Source organism: Pituophis catenifer, unplaced genomic scaffold (genome assembly GCF_029215685.1).
Source record: "Pituophis catenifer annectens isolate HBS135680 unplaced genomic scaffold, rPitCat1.0.hap2 SCAF_4, whole genome shotgun sequence".
Taxonomy (NCBI): Eukaryota; Metazoa; Chordata; class Lepidosauria; order Squamata; family Colubridae; genus Pituophis; species Pituophis catenifer.
The window spans coordinates 119293080-119309814 of NW_027256884.1; the positions used below are offsets into that span (position 1 = coordinate 119293080).

At 42.3% G+C, this 16735-nt stretch overlaps 1 protein-coding gene across 1 annotated transcript; it reads right to left on the reverse strand.

Annotated features, from left to right (window-relative positions):
- Positions 1–500: 500 nt before the first annotated feature.
- MED17 (mediator complex subunit 17) lies at positions 501–15549 on the reverse strand. The gene is made up of 12 exons (XM_070942903.1): positions 15265–15549; positions 13456–13622; positions 12292–12511; positions 10490–10626; positions 10304–10388; positions 9908–10060; positions 9218–9348; positions 6562–6746; positions 4610–4747; positions 3460–3577; positions 3026–3185; positions 501–1615 (listed from the first exon to the last, which is right to left on the reverse strand). The coding sequence occupies exons 1-12, from the start codon at positions 15503–15505 to the stop codon at positions 1407–1409; spliced, it is 1944 nt and encodes a 647-aa protein (XP_070799004.1). The 5' UTR covers positions 15506–15549; the 3' UTR covers positions 501–1406.
- Positions 15550–16735: the final 1186 nt, after the last annotated feature.

Genomic DNA, 16735 nt, shown 5'->3' on the forward strand with positions numbered 1-16735 from the left:
TAGAAGACCTCAAAGGTCCCTTCCAACTATTCTATATTCTATTCTATTCTGTTCTGTTCTGTTCTGTTCTATTCTATTCTATTCTATTATTCTATTCATTACTATACTATACTATACTATACTATACTATACTATACTATACTATACTATACTATACTATACTATACTATACTATACTATTACTATACTATACTATACTAATTACTATACTAATTTCTATTGCCTTGAATCCATACAAGTGGTAGAAGCCCACACCTTTTTTTAAAACGACCCTGTGATCCCTTTGAATCAGGGTGGAGTCGGGGAGATTGAATGGAGCTCAAGCGTTTACTGTCCAGATGCCGTTCATGAGATGTACGGAGTTAGCAGCAGACAATAACTCATTGCGCCGAGAGAGAGAAATATCTGCTACTACCTAGGATCCAACGCACAGCCTCCTGATTGTGAAGTGAGAGCTCCACATGTAGGCCACCACGCCACCCAGTAGAAGACCACACTGCTTTTAGAAAAACTGCAATTCTTTATTAAATTATATTTAAAAATACATTAGCATGGTTTACCCACTACCACCACTATCAAAGAGTCACTGATGGATTTATTTTAAAAAATCCAACAATGATTATATGGAAATTTGTGGTACTGTTAACTTCCCAATATTTGATGAAGGCAATCATTCCATTTATTTTTGTATTTTCCCTCATTGTTTCCTGTCCCCCCTCCCATTTTCCCACAGAAGAATATGTGGCAGGCCTGAAGGCCCAAATGTAAAAGATGGCTTCCAGGTCTGACATCACCAAGTTGTCGCCAAACAGATATCTATTTTTATTTCACTAGCAGATATTAGTCCTGGGTCGGTTGAGCACGTTTGAAACTTTTTACACTCATTTTTAAGTGTAAAAATGAAGGGGGGGGCGGAACCTTACCCAAGCTTGCAAGTGATTTTTCAGTAATGCCACCATTTCTGCTCTTGAGCGAGCCAAACCAAGAATAGCTATGGCAAAATACTATTTTGACCCGAATAAAATTCTGGATTCTTCTTGTGAACGGTATTATTAGTCCATTTGTTCAAAAGATGTAACCAGGCAATTTAAATAGCACTTAAAGGCAAAACATAAATGTAAACCTGATGTCCTTTGTACAAAGTTGCCAATGAAGTATTTAATAAAATTTGAACTTCGGTAACGTGACTAATTATTTCAAAAGCTGTCACAGTTGGACTGAATATTCAGAACTTGTAGGGCAGACGGTGTAGAGCATAGGTGATAAAAGATGCAATCAAAAATCACTGAAGAAAAATCCATGGAGTTACCAGAAAGAGATGACTTCCAGGAATGTATGTGCTATTCTCAATCACTTTGCTTACACGCTGGTCTCAAAATCACCTCCTTGGATTGTTGTCCCTTAACCTAGGAGCAAGGAGTCAATGCGGCCATGAGGAGCTCCATTTTGTATACAAAGTTACGCCCTTCCATTTTGTTCCACTGGACTTCCTTGAAAGGGCCACGCAGGTAATTCCATTTGTTGTCTTGCAACACGTCACTTTTTGGGAGATCTTTGCACTGGCACCGTGGAAATTGCACCATGATTTTGCTGCCACTTTCTGGACCGTTCCGTACTGCGCGAGAAGGGGAAAGTACATCGTCATTTCTTTTAGCGATAATACTTAGACTTGTATACCACTTCATAGTGCTTTACAACACGCTCTAAATCAGCCTATTGCCCCCAACAATCTGGGTCATCCTTTTTACCGACTTCAGAAAAATAGAAGACTGAGTTTCAACCTTGAGCTAGTCAGAATCGAACTGCTAGCAGTCGGCAAAGTCAGCCTGCAATACTGCATTCTAACCACTGCACTACCATGACTGTTTTAGACTGTTGTTCTTCAACCAAATCCTCTCTTAAAAGTTTTAATTTTAGAGAATTGTTTGCTTTACTATTTTTCGCCTTTACTGTTCTTTTACAAACTGTTCTGGATTCCTCTGGGAAGAACATTGGTATAGGAAATAATGCCATCCTGTACCATAGTACAGGCAGTCTTCAACTTACAACCAGTTGTTTAGCCACTGTTCAAAATTTCAATGGCACTGAAGAAAGTAATTTATGACTGGTCCGCACACTTTCAACTATCACATGTTGAACCTATGTCATGTGATCAAAATTCAGGTGCTTGGCAACTGGCACGTATTTATGAAGGTTGCCACATCCTGGGATCTTGTGAGCGCCATTTGTGACCTTTCCAGCCGGCTTCTAACAAGCAAAGTCATTGGGGGGGGGAGGAGATGGATTCGCTTAACGACCGTGTGATTCCCTTAACAACTGCAGTGATTCGCTGCTTGCACGGTAACTAAAATAAATCTGTAAATAAAAATTAAGACTACTGTACCTAAAAGGTTTTCTACAAGCCTTACAATTACGGAATATACAGTAGTGCATTTACTATTTTAGGAAATAACATTCCATTCTATTTAAGCGATGCACAGGAAGAAGTATAATTCTCCATGAGTTAAATTACTACTCGTGTTTCCCCGAAAATAAGACCCTGGCTTATATTTTTTTTTGCCACCAAAAAAGGCACCAGGTCTTATTTTCGGAGGATGTCATCCACTGACTCGCCTCACTTACATGTGTCGCCCCTGGCCTCCTTTTTGCTGTCAGAGGCCTTCAAGAACTTTTTCTTTTGCGGCCGGCAAGGCTTTCCTGAAGGCCTCTGCAGCCGATAACAGAGCTCCAGATTGTTATCAGCTGCAGAGGCCTTCAGGAAAGCCTTGCCGGCTGCAGAAGAAATGGGCCGGCAAAGCAAGTGTCAGGGTGTGCGAGGCCTGGCTGCAACTGTCCAAAGGTAAGTAGTAGGGCAGCTCCACCCCCACACTAGCGTAATTTTTATCCGTGCACCCTGGAGTGGGCGCGGTCTTAATTAGGGCTCATTTTGCGGGGGAAGGCTTTTATTGGGCGCACATGTAAAAATCAAGCTAGGACTTACTTTTGGGGTAGGTCATATTTTCAGGGAAAGATGGTAATACAATACCTGAAACAGCGTAGTCTCCATTAGGTGATGCTACTGTTATGGCAGATGCGTTGCCAATGCTTTCTACTGGGCCCAGCCCCACATGGTTACTGAAACTGAGTACATGCCAGCCCATAACCTTTGCCAGCTGTTGAACTGCAAGAATCTGATGTTGTGACATCTGGATTTTTTTTTTAAAAAAGAAAAAAATTGTGTTTTAGCTGTTTTATTTTTTTTAGCTTCTGCTACATTCTCTCAAAATACCAATCGCTTATTTTGTGAGCTATACTAACATAAATAACTCTTGGTACTTTAGTTAACCTCTTTAACCCTTGGCATTTTAATTAATCTCTTTTACAATAATAATGGAATGAGGACTTTGCTGTCTTAGTAAGTCAGTTCTAATAAAAAGAAAGGTCCATGCAAACCAGAATGGGAAAAAATATTGTTTTTACCTGAGAAAGAAGAAAATCTTGTAATTCTTGTTCTTGATGGGACAGTGTGATCACTCTTCCATCTCTGTGTACTACTCTGATCTGTTCAATGCCAATATTCAATTGCAATTGAATAGACCTTTGAAAATCACAAGGTATTATTATAAGTGGAGTTGTAGTACATGGTGCTAATGTCAAAAACAAATTTCCTTGCTCTCTAATAAAAAGTGTTCATTTAAGCATCATTATCTTTAAATCAAAGTGAAATAAAATCAAACATAGTCAAACACTAACATAGTAGGATAAAAAATGTCCATGTGAGAAGCATTCACTTGCTAGATAGTATTGCAAATTGCTGTTGTGGCCGGCAAGCGGAGCTGGCAGCAGATTCGGACAGTGAGGAGTTTGGGGAGGAACATGGACCAGTCCTGGAGTCTGGGAAAGGCTCTGATGAGGACTCTGTGTCAGAGGCAGAGATGGGGCCAGGGCCGTATGCCAGTTATCAGCTGCCTTCAGAGTCAGACATCAGTGAGGCAGACAAACAGCTGGAGCCTGTTCCCAGTTGCCAGATGAAGGGAACAGCTAAAGAACAAGGGTCGACTTGGGAGTAAGGCCACAGGTGGACGATGAATGGATGAATTCCCCCAGAGGGAATAAAAGAGGAGCAAAAGGGGAGTGGAGTTTGCAGGAGACAATTAGTTCACTTAATTGGTTCATGACTCCTTGCCAAGTTTTGAAGATATCCGCCTGGCAGCTCCCCAAGCCAGACAAGGTCTGTGACTAAATTCTTCCTTGAAATTCACATCCCTTGCTGGCTGTGAATGAGAAGAATTCACAGTAACTTAATAAAAAGAGGTTTTTGTAGGGCAAGGAGTCTGCTTTGTGCTCTTGGGAAGCCTAGGTCAGAAAATCGCCTTCATATCCATAATGAAAGCAATTTGCAATACTATCTAGCAACTGAATGCTTCTCATGTGGAAATTTTTATCCCATTGTATTGGTTTCAATGCAGAATATTCAGAACCATACAGCTACGGTATTTAAAAGCATAGTGAAATAAAGAATAATAAAAACACAAGGCAAACTGGCATTCCAGAATGGGTCGCCCCCCATTTGTGTTGCAAGTGAAAAAAAAAGGCACGGCATAGACGTGGCCCCTCTTTTCACGCTTACTTGCATATCTGTTCGTAACCTTGGGAGGTGATGAGAACCTTGACACTTGACTCATACACATCATTGATGTTGGACCAATGGGCTTGAATCTGGGGATCCTCGATACGGCTGGCAAGACTGTCGATCGTCCGAGCGGTCCTAAAATGAAATAAAATCCCATCATAAAGTTTTAGTTTAGAACAAGGCAAAGCTGGCTGGGGAATTTTGGGAGTTTAAAGTCCAACACGTGACTAACCCACCGTAGCTATTTTATACAACAAATGTGGCAAAACTTTTGCATTGCCATTTCTTTGCATTTTAGTATTTAATTGACTAAGGGTCTCACAGTTATGGATTGTTATTATAGTATAGTTAGGCCATGTGTAAACTGACAGACTGGATTTTAATATAGATTTTATCTGTTTATTTTATTCTAGAATTTTTAACTGAATATTCACGGAGTGTTTTTATTTGTTCTGGTCTTTGACTGTAATAAACTTGATTTGATTTGAGTCCATACCTCTTCACATTGCCAAAGTTCAGAAACTCTGGCTCAGATATATCCTGCAAAGCAACCAAAACCTGCCATTGTTTTATACTAAGTGTATTTGCTTCTTAACAGATATTCCCAAATCGATCATGGTTCCTTTTGATGCTGAATACTTCATGGCATTCCCTAGCTTTGTCATGTATGGGTAGTCCTCGACCTACAACTGTTCATTTAGTGACTGTTGGAAGAAAAATCCATCTGGTTCAGTTCCAAGCTGGGAAAAAGGCGCTGGAGATAACATGGAGGCTGTCTGGAAAGAAAAATTCTGTTTATTGATGAGCAGAACCAGCCTGTGATTCTGAGGCAGTTGACCAAATGGTTGAATGAGTGGATGGATCTTTATAGATTTCTGTGACTTTGAAGTTTGAACTGTTTTGAGGATGGTGCAATGAAGGGGTTTTTTGTGTCTTTTGCTAAATGGTGGTGGGTTAATCCTATTATCCCCTAAAAAGTCATGTGGTATTTTTTTTAATCCCATCACCCTGGAGCTGAAGATGTTTTTGTTTTGACAACCAGCCCCTCCCAAACCCCTCCTATTTATTTCCCAGCCAGGGATGGGCTGGCTAGCACCCATGTCTGCTTTTCCCTGAGAGCCGGCTTATTGTTTTCCTTTGCTCTCCTCTCCTTTCCTCTCTATGCATACATGCATCTGGAATGGGCCCCATCTGTTCCTCCCCCTCACTCAACTCAGGCCCTGAAGATAGCTACCTCTCCACCTGGGGGAGGACGGAAGGCCCCGACTCTGCCTCTTGTCTCTGATGCTGTTTCCTTATCTGCAGAACTGCAGAAAAAACAATGGCTATCAACCTGCCTTCCACTGGGACCTGTATACTGCACGAGTCAAAAAGAGGGCTGTGAAAATATTTACAGACCCCTCGGATCCTGGACATAAACTGTTTCGACTCCTACCCTCAAAACGACACTATAGAGCACTGCACACCAGAACAAATAGACACAAGAACAGTTTTTCCCCCGAACGCCATCACTCTGCTAAACAAATAATTCCCTCAACACTGTCAAACTATTTACTAAGTCTGCACTACTATTAATCTTCTCATCGTTCCCACCACCCATCTTCTTCCACTTATGACTGAATGACTGTAACTTTGTTGCTTGTATCCTTACGATTTATATTTTGTTTCCTGATTGCTTATTTGTACCCTATGACTATCATTAACTGTTGTACCTTATGATTCTTGATGAACTTATCTTTTCTTTTATGTACACTGAGAGCATATGCACCAAGACAAATTCCTTGTGTGTCCAATCACACTTGGCCAATAAAAAATTCTATTCTATTCCTTATCAGAGCCTTCCAAAGTCTCCGAAGCTGGCCTGGGCCTTCCCTCAACCTCCTCCTTGTCTGACTCCACTGCTAGCTCTGCTGGCAGCCGATGGGCCACAACAGCAGGTGGCTACTTACGCGCGTCTCAGAAAGATGTGTTTTGCCTGCTTTATGATCTTCTCCAGCAGCCCCTCGCTGGGTTGCAAGGAGCCGATTTCATTTTTATCAAAAGCCTGAGGTCCTGCCAGCCTCATTCTTTTGTGGCCGAAAGGAGCACTTGCCGGATGAGGCATCACATTGCTGCTCAGGGTCTGCTTGTGGAACTGTTGGAGGGAAAAGCAGTTGAGAGGTCACCATACTAATATGAACAGCCATTTCAGGTGAACTGGTAGCTTTAGCAATAATTGCATACAACATTAATTGGCTTTTACCATACAGGTAGTAGACCGGAATTTCCATTGCTAAACAATGCAACTGTAAAATATTCTGTTTTACAGAACAGCAAATCCTCCCAAGCCCTAGACATTCTGATCTAGTTAGAGCTGAGATATACAGGTAGTCCTCGACTTATGACAATTGAGCCCAATATTTATGTTGCTAAGTGAGAAATTTGCTAAGCAATAGTTTTGCTCCATTTTACGATCTTTCTTGCCTCGTCTATTAAGTGAATCACAGCAATTGTTAAATCACTGCAGTTGTTAAACCGTTGTTGAGTAGATCTAGCTTTCCCATTGACTTTGCTTCTCAGAAGGTCGCAAAAGGGGATCACACGATCCTGGGACACTGCAACCGTCATAATTATGAACCAGATGTCAACTCCCCCAAATTGCTAGGACATTCCTGGAAGATTAGCACTCCCACAATCAACCATCAATAGACACAGAGAGATAAAGCACATGTACACACCACTGAAAAAGAGATAATAAAGGGAAAAAACAAAAAACAAAAAGACCAGAGCATAACCTTTTCAGCAGCCAACACCCAGATGAGCAGGGGCTAACATGACACAAGTAATCAGGCAGAAAACAATGCCCTAATCAAAGAACTACCACGGAGGAAACCCAACCCATACCAACACTGTCAGGGCAAGCTACTGCTAGTCCTTGAGTTACAATCACAATTGAGCCCAACATTTCTGTTGCTAAGCAAGACAATTGTTAAGTGAGTTTTGCTCCATTTTACAACCTTTCTTGTCTACATCCAAGAATTACGATGGCTTTTTCTGGATGACCCATAGGGTTTGCTTAATGACTGCTACAATAAATGTCATAAAATTGGACTCAGTCAAATGGATGCCCTGATTTACTAAATCTAAAATAAAAAATATTTACAGACCCCTTGCATCCTGGGCATAAACTGTTTCAACTCCTACCCTCAAAACGACGCTATAGAGCACTGCACACCAGAACAACTAGACACAAGAACAGTTTTTTCCCGAACGCCATCACTCTGCTAAATAAATAATTCCCTCAACACTGTCAAACTAGTTACTAAGTCTGCATTACTATTAATCTTCTCATCGTTCCTATCACCCATCTCCTCCCACTTATGACTGTATGACTGTAACCTTGTTGCTGGTATCCTTACGATTTATATTGACTATTTCCCTATGACTATCATTAAGTGTTGTACCTTGATTCTTGACGAATGAATCTTTTCTTTTATGTACTCCGAGAGCGTATGCACCAAGACAAATTCCTTGTGTGTCCAATCACGCTTGGCCAATAAAGAATTCTATTCTATTCTATTCTACTGTCACGACTTACGATGAAAATTCCAGGCTCCATTGCAGTCATAAATCGAGGACTCTCTGTATATGCAAAATGCTTCATGATATTAATCTTGGGACTTGATCGTTAAGAGATAAATCTGTAGAGATTCACAGTCGTCCAGGTCATGGTTGTCCCAAAGGTGCTTTTTCAGGAGGCAACTGGACTTTCTTGCTTTTTCTTGCTCCTGGTTCCTGTAGTCTGCAATTTTTTCTTCTGGAAATCCATTCCTACTCCCACACCATTCAAAGGGTGTTCATCCCCAATTGGGTAGCTAAAAGTAGCTAAAAGTATGTAGAGATTCTCAGTCATCCAGTCATCCCAAAGGACAACCATGACCTGGAGAATTCAAAGAAAACGAAAAAACAAGAAAGTCCAGTTGCCTCCTGAAAAAGCACCTTTGGGACTTAAGAGATAAGGATAGTTGATGTCTTTTGTTTGAATGGCAGTGCTCTATGCCAACTTGGTTCTTCTACCCACATAATGGAACATTCTGCATTGCAAGTATCCTGGGCTTCCCTCAGGACAAAGCAATTTTGGTTTCTCCTAAATATTGGTTCTCTGGGTTGCTCTTCAATTGCTCACTGCCCTGGGATCACTGCTGACAACTTGGCTAGTCACTCAGCTATGTTGATGTTCTTCAACACTCCCATTTTAAAATCTGCCACTATACTGCTGGGTCTCTTTTTGGCTTTTCCTATGTTCATTCTTCTTTTTTTCCCTTCAGTTTACTGATACCATTATGCACTCAGTTGTACAAACGCTTTTTAAACAGCCAGCTCATAATGCTGGGAAAGAAAGGCATAAGCTGCAGCCACACATCTATCTTTCCACGTCCGATTTCATGGCTGAGATAAACACAGGCTGCTCTGAAGTCATGCCATGTTCAGCACCTACAAGAGCTCCAGTTTTTAGGAACATGGTGAACATGAAATATTTTTGTACCCCTAAAAGCCTCACAAGACATTCAGTGAAAGAAGGGGGAGAATCTGAACTCAAAATTCTGCGGTAGTAAAGTTCTTTACCTCTCTGATCAGTTGGTGCAGATTATGCTCTAGAACGTAAAGATGATCTTCTGGACCTTGTTTCTCAGAAGTAGATTTTTGGGATTTCTTGTCTTCTGAGGAGTGACACAAGGAAATGCAGAGCTGCAATCCTACAAAATGAAATGCAAAAATGTGTATGTGTGAATTGTATCTTGTAGTATTATTACATTCTGGTTGTCTATACATAGCCATTGATTTTTTAAATATAAGGGTAAACACAGGTAGGTACGTAGATAGGTGGGAAGGAAGAAGGGAAGGAAGGAAGGAAAGGAGGGAGGGAGGAAAGGAAGGAAAGAAGGAAAGGAGGGAGGGAAGGGAGGGAGGAAGGGAGGAAGGAAGGAAGGAAGGAAGAAAAGGAGGGAGGGAAGGGAGGGAGGAAGGGAGGAAGGAAAGAAAGGAGGGAGGGAGGAAAGGAAGGAAGGAAGGAAAGAAAGGAGGGAGGGAGGAAAGGAGGGAGGGAGGGAAGGAAGGGAAGGATCAATGGTTTGGTTAAGATCAGTCCATGTCATGTATGAGTCATCTACACGGATAGAAACAGTAGCGTTGAGGAGCCAGAAAAATGGACATAAATTTGAACTAAATAAAATGCTTCAAATGCACTTCAAACGGAATCTTGTCTATTCTTTCAAACAAACAAGTGGATCAAATCCATCTTTTTCATACTCTTACCTGGGAAGGGCTGGGAAATGATTTGGTTCTTCACAACAACGTGAGGAATTTGTGACTTGATTTGCACGGCTTCCCGAGAAAGCTGAGCAAATATTTCTTTACACAATAGAACATTCTGGGCGGTCTCCAGCTTGGTTTGCCAATGCAGAGCCCCTGAATAAGAGAATTGTTGTTATTTACATATCAGTAAAAGCGGAAAATGAACATATGCCAGCTGGGGAATTGAAGTCCGCATGTCTTAAAATTGGCACGGCTATGACTCATTTAACAACTGTCTTGCTTAGCAACGGTAATTCTATTCCCAATTTGTGATTGTAAATTGAGGACTACCTATAGGACATCTTTTTCAAAGTATGCTTCTTTGAAATATAACAATTAACATTCTGAAACAAATACCTGGCTTAGATTTCAAGATAGGTTTTTTAAACAGATTGACTATTCCAAGGTCCCCTATATCTGGTGCTTGTTTCTGAATAGATACCTAAACATTAAAAACAAAACAAAACACAATTTTAGGTTCTGGGTTTTTTCTTCTAGGCATTTTAACCAAATCAATGCATAAAACAGATCACCTTGACAAACCTTAATATAGGCAGAACCTTCCAAATCACTTGGAATCTGAACAGCCAGAGGGCAGTAATCATCGGGAATCTTTTTATCCAGATCAATGTCGGTGTTTTTTATGACCTCAAATGTGCCGTGGTGAGGAAACAGAGACCCTTGATAAAGGAGAGAAGTTGGAACAGTGCTTTATATTTTACATTAAGCAGATCTGAAATATCCAATGCATATTTGCACCTTCCCCTGTGTGCATACACTGTAGGCATAATTGTTAAAGCATCAAATACTGCTTCAAAGAAATTTGCCTTGGATTAAAGCAACTCTATATAATCTCTAAAGGGACAAGGAAACATTGAACAAAACTACAATCAGAGCAAAACAGATTAACAGATTAACAGAGTTGGAAGAGACCTTTAAGTCAGCTAGTCCAACCCCCAGCCTAAGCAGGAGACCCTACACCATTTCTGACAAACGGCAGTCCAATCTTTTCTTAAAAGTCTCAAGTGATGAAGCTCCCACAACTTCCGAAAGCAACTTCTGTTCTACTGGTTGATTGTTCTCACTGTCAGAAAGTTCCTCCTTATTTCCAGGCTGAATCTCTCCTTGATCAGTTTCCATCCATTATTCTTTGTCTGGCCTTCAGTTGCTTTGGAAAATAGCTTAACCTGCTCCTTTCTGTGGCAGCCCCTCAAATATTGGAACACTGCTATCATGTCTCCCTTGGTCCTTCTCTTCACTGGACTAGTTCATTGTATGTTTTAGTCTCCAGTCCCCTAATCATCCAGATTGCTCTCCTCTGCACTTTTTCAAGAGTCTCAACATCTTTTTTATAGTGTGGTGACTAAAACTGGATACAGTACTCTAGGTGTGGTCTTACTAGGGCTTTATAGAGTGGTATTAGTACCTCACTTGATCTTGATTGTATCCTTCTGTTAATGCAATTTAGGATTGTATTGGCTTTTTTGGCTGCCGCTGCACACTGCTGTCTCATATTTAGCTGGTTGTCCACTAAATCTCCTAGATCCCTCTCACAGTCACTGCTATTAAGCCTGGTTTTACCCAGTTTATATGTGTACTTTTGGTTTTTCTTACCCAAGTGTAGGACTTTACTTTTCTCTACACTGAATTTCATTTTATTAGATATTTTGTTAGAAAACATATTGGTTTCTACTTTCTTCATCAATTTATATTACGGTAAAGCTGAATTTAAACTAATTTAAATTTTTGCCTGCATGCACCCACATTATCTCCATCAACAGTTACAAAATGTAAATGATATGTACAGGCAGTCTTCAACTTAAACACAGTTCATTTAGTGATTGTTCAAAGTTACAGAGGCACTGAAAAACGGGACTTATGACCGTTTTTCACATTTAAGACCACTGCAGCACCCCACGGTTATATGTGATCAAAATCCAGACGCTTGGCAACTGCTCATATTTATGACGGTTTCCCCAGGTCACGTGATCTCCTTTTGTGACCTTGTGACAAGCAAAGTCAAGGGGAAGCCAGATTCACTTAACAACCGTGTTACTCACTGAAGCAGTGATTCACGTAACAACTGTGGCAAGGTCGTAAAATGGGGCAAAACTCACTTAACAACCATCTCCCTAGAAATGTTGGACTTAATTGTGGTCGTAAATTAAGGACTACCTGTACATATATGAATAACAGAGTTGGAAGGGACCTTGGAGGTCTTCTAGTCCAACCCCCTGCTCAGGCAGGAAACCCTATGCCATTTCAGATAAATGGTAGTCCAATGTCCAATTCGTAGGTCCAGCACTGTAAATAACAGTACAGAAATTATGCCCTGCTGGGTTCACCTGCACTCTTGTAGCTCAAATCTCCAAGGATTTTATCTCCCACTTTCCTCAGTTTCCAGTGCTGCCTCAACCTGAGCAGTTCCGAGTTGAAATCTCTTTGCCGCTTATTTTCTTGGTTTTCCGCAACTGATTTAGACAACCTTTCTGCTCCTTTCAGAAGAATCTGGGCTGCTCCAGCTAAGGACTTTTTCTTGGACATCAGCTGCAAAACCTGAGGGTTCTAGAAATGAAGAAAAAACTAAAATAAATTTAAATGCAATCTTCTCCGTCAGATTAACAGACTGAAAGGATATTTCTACATTTGCTCCTGTCATGAATGCGAAGGGCTGCAGTAAACTGATATTTATTGAATACAGTAATATGAAACCAGATGCCTCCAGATGTTTTTGACCATCAAAGGCAACCACCATGGCTAATGGCTGTTGTATTTATTGTCCCCAAACAGAAAACACACAAAATCAGCCAGCCCTGATTTAGGATATATCTGGAGTAAGGATCCTTGTTTATTGGTATCATAATAATTATAGTATAGTAAGGTAAAGGTAAAGGTTCCCCTCGCACATATGTGCTAGTTGTCCTGACTCTAGGAGGCGGTGCTCATCTCCGTTTCAAAGCCAAAGAGCCAGCACTGTCTGAAGACGTCTCCGTGGTCCTGTGGCCGGCATGACTAAATGGCAAAGGCGCACGGAACGCTGTTACCTTCCCACCAAAGGTGGTCCCTATTTTTCTACTTGCATTTTTTAACGTGCTTTCGAACTGCTAGGTTGGCAGAAGCTGGGACAAATAATGGGAGCTCACACCGTTATGCGGCACTAGGGATTCGAAATACTGAACTGCCAACCTTTTGATCGACAAGCTCAGCATCTTAGCCACCGAGCCACCACGTAATACTATTTAAATGTATATGCTGCTTCAGTCCCGATGACTCTGGGCGATTACAAATAAAAAGTGTTAAAAACCAGGACCCACTCCTTCAAAAACAATAAACACAATGCATGAATATGGGATGTGATAAAAAAAAATGGACAGAAACCTACCAAATAAATCCATATAGCCCAAAAAGGGGATTTCACCCACACTTTGGAAAGTGTAACTCTTTACAAGCCAAGATGAGAAACGTGGAACAAATATTTGAACAGAATAAAGAGAAATTATGCCTAGTACCTGCTTTTGAGTAAGTGGTTCTTGTACAACTGGGTCTAGAGTCATAAACTTTTTATCTTTGACTATGCTGAGGACATCATAAAGCACACACATCTCCGTCAAAGCACTCCTTAAGTTATTCCTCACTGAATCCCAAGGCCAGAGAGAAGGCTGAAATTTTATCAGGCCTGAAAAACAAGAATAAAAGAACAGAGTTATGGAGGTTTTTCCCCAATTTCCAAGTGTTGAGATCTCCTAGTGGTCTCCCATCCACATGCATAAACTCGGGTTCAACTGCTACCAACCCTTGTGGAATCCCAGTTCCTCCAAAAAGACTCCCTTGGGACAGCTCTGAAAGGCAACATACACTGTCCGTCCTCAGGTCAGAATTCAAGCAAATGTACAAGCTACCCACAATGTTTCCTTTTAGTGGTGGGTAAAACATGTATTTTTTGTTGCCCCCACCCTGAAAAAAGCTGGTGGTTTTTCCTTATGTTGCATAGAATTCCCTTTGTATTTTCCTTTGTTTTCAGATTGTCAAGGGTCATCTGGGAGCTGGGTGGCTAAGAAAAATCCTATAATTAATGGAATTTAGGGAGGCTACTCCTAAACAAGATCATGGAACATCTGCTTTCAAGCCGAGATGGCCTTGTTGAATGCCTCCATGCAATGTTTTTGCAGAGTAATGGAGTTTTTTCCCCGATTTCCTAGCGTTGAGATCTCCTAGTGGTCTCCCATCCACATGCAGTGCTATTGCTAAGTGCTATTTAAACCTACCTCATTTTCTTTTAGTAAAAGCCACCCAGGGTCATCTGGGAGGTGGGGGCGGGGGGGGGGGCTAAAAAATTATCCTATAATTAATTGAAATTAGGCAAGCTGCTCCTAAACAAGATCACAGAAGAGTTCCTTTTAAGCCGAGATGGCCTCGTTGAGTGCCCCCATACAATGTTTTTTGCAGAGGTATGGAGTTTTTTTTTAAAAGAACTTCCCCATTGCTGAGATCTCCTGGTGGTCCCCCATCCAAGTATGGACCAGATCCGACCCTGCTTAGCTTCCTTGCCGAAGGAAGCTCCTCCTACTTTCCCCTTGAGGAAGCTTTTTTTTCCAACTTCCAAGCATTGAGATCTCCTAATGGTCTCCAATCCACATGCAGAAACTCAGGTCCAACTTCTACCCACCCTTGCAGAATCCCAGTTCCTCCAAAAAGATTCCGGGGGGGGGGCATCTCTGAAAAGCAACATACGCTGTCCATCCTCAGGTCAGGATTTAAAGCCACGGCGGTGCAGTGGTTAGAGTTCAGTACTGCAAGCTACTTCTGCTGACTGCTGGCTACCTGTAATTTGACAGTTCGAATCTCACCAGGCTCCAGGTTCACTCAGCCTTCCATCCTTCCGAGGTGGGTAAAATGAGGACCCAGATTGTTGGGGGGCAATAGGCTGACCCCGTAAACTGCTTAGAAAGGCCTGTAAAGTGGCTTATAAATCTAAATGCTATTTAAACCTACCCCAATCATTTCCTTTTAGTAAAAGCCACCCAGGTTCGTCTGGAAAAGGGAGGGGGGCTATAAGAATAATTCTGTAATTAATTGAAATTAGGGAGGGTACTCCTAAACAAGATCAGGGAAATGTGCTTTCAAGCCGAGATGAGGGCCTCCTTGCAATGTTTTTGCAGTTATGGAGGTGTTTTTTTTTAAAAAAAAAGAACTTCCCATTTCTGAGATCTCTTGGTGGTCCCCCATCCAAGCATCAACCAGATCCGACCCCGCTTAGCTTCCTCGCCGAAGGAAGCTCCTCCCACTTCTCCCCCAGCTGCTCCTGCTTCTCTCCCCACCTTCCTCCTCCTCTTCCTCGTCCCTGCCGGGCCATTCGCGACTCTCTCCGGCCGGTGCGGGCTCGTCCTCTTCGGAACCGGAGCTGCCTTGGCTGAAATCGATGCGCTGCGCCAAGCGGGCCAGGTTCTGCGACATGGACAGCGGCTGCAGGTAGCTCTCGCTGCCATCCAGGCCGACCTCCTGCACATGTTTCTCGCAGGCCGACTCGATGCTGATCCGCACCGCCTGGAGACCCGACATCTTTTTTTTTTTTTTACCTCAGCGGCGCTACAGCCGGAGCCGCCGCTGAGGTAACCCGGATGGAGCATGCGCAGAAGAAACTACGGGGGCCCGCAGAGGGACAAAGCAGAAAACCCGCGATTCCAAGGGAGCGTACCGGCGGGAACCCCCCTAGCGGTCAGTAGGAAAAGGCTCGGAGATGCTGGGAGTTCTGCGGGCGCGAGGGGAACGGCGCTTGTTGCTGGACCATAAGGGATAACAACATACGGGTATTTTACATTGACTTCTCTCCCCCCCCCCCCCATCATCCTGTCAGAGCTGAAGAAGCTTCTTGGGTGAGAAGTGAAAGGTCTTCAAAGAAAAAAAAAATAAAGTCCAGTTGCCTTTTTTTTGCAGCAGCCCAAAAAGTGAATACAATCCTTGCTTTTATAAATAAGAGGCAAAGAATCAAAATCACATGGGAGTATTTAGTACTGCTTTATAAATCCTTAATAAGACCACAACTGAAATACTCCATCCAGTTTTGGTCACTATATTACAAAAAAAAAAAAGATATTGAGACTTTGGAAAAAGGGCAGAGAAGACCAACTAAGATGATTAAAAAGCCTGGAGACTAAAACATACGAAGAACGGTTGTAGGAATTGGGTAGGGCCAGTCTAGAGAAAAGAAGGACTAGGGGGGACATGATAGCAGTATTCCAGTCTTTGAGAAGCTGCCACAAAGAAGGGGGGGTCAATTTATTTTCCATAGCACCAGAAGACAAGACAAGAAACAATGGATGGAAACTAATCAAGGAGAGAAGCAACCTGGAATTAGAGAAACTTCCTAACAGTAAGAGCAATTAACCAGTGAAACAGCTTGCCTTCAGAAATTGTGGGTGCTTCATCAATGGAGGCTTTAAAGAAGTGGGCAGCCACTTTTCTGAAACAGTATAGGGCAGTGATGGCTAACCTTTTTGCTGTTGCGTGCCAAAAGTGCGGGGAGCGTGGGGAGGTCATGTGTGCCCGTGCCCACACCCATCATTCAATGCCCCCATACCCCACCCCCCATGTATGCACACGTCGACCTCCGCACTCCCTCTTTTGGCACGCAATGGCAAAAAATTACTGGTAGGCCTGTTTTTTGCTCTCCCCAGGCTTCAGAGCCTTTCTAGGAGCCTGGGGAGGGCGAAAACGGCCTCCTACACCCGCCCAGAGGTCCCCCGGAGGCTGGAAACAACCCATTTCCCAACTTCTGGTGGGACCGGAAGG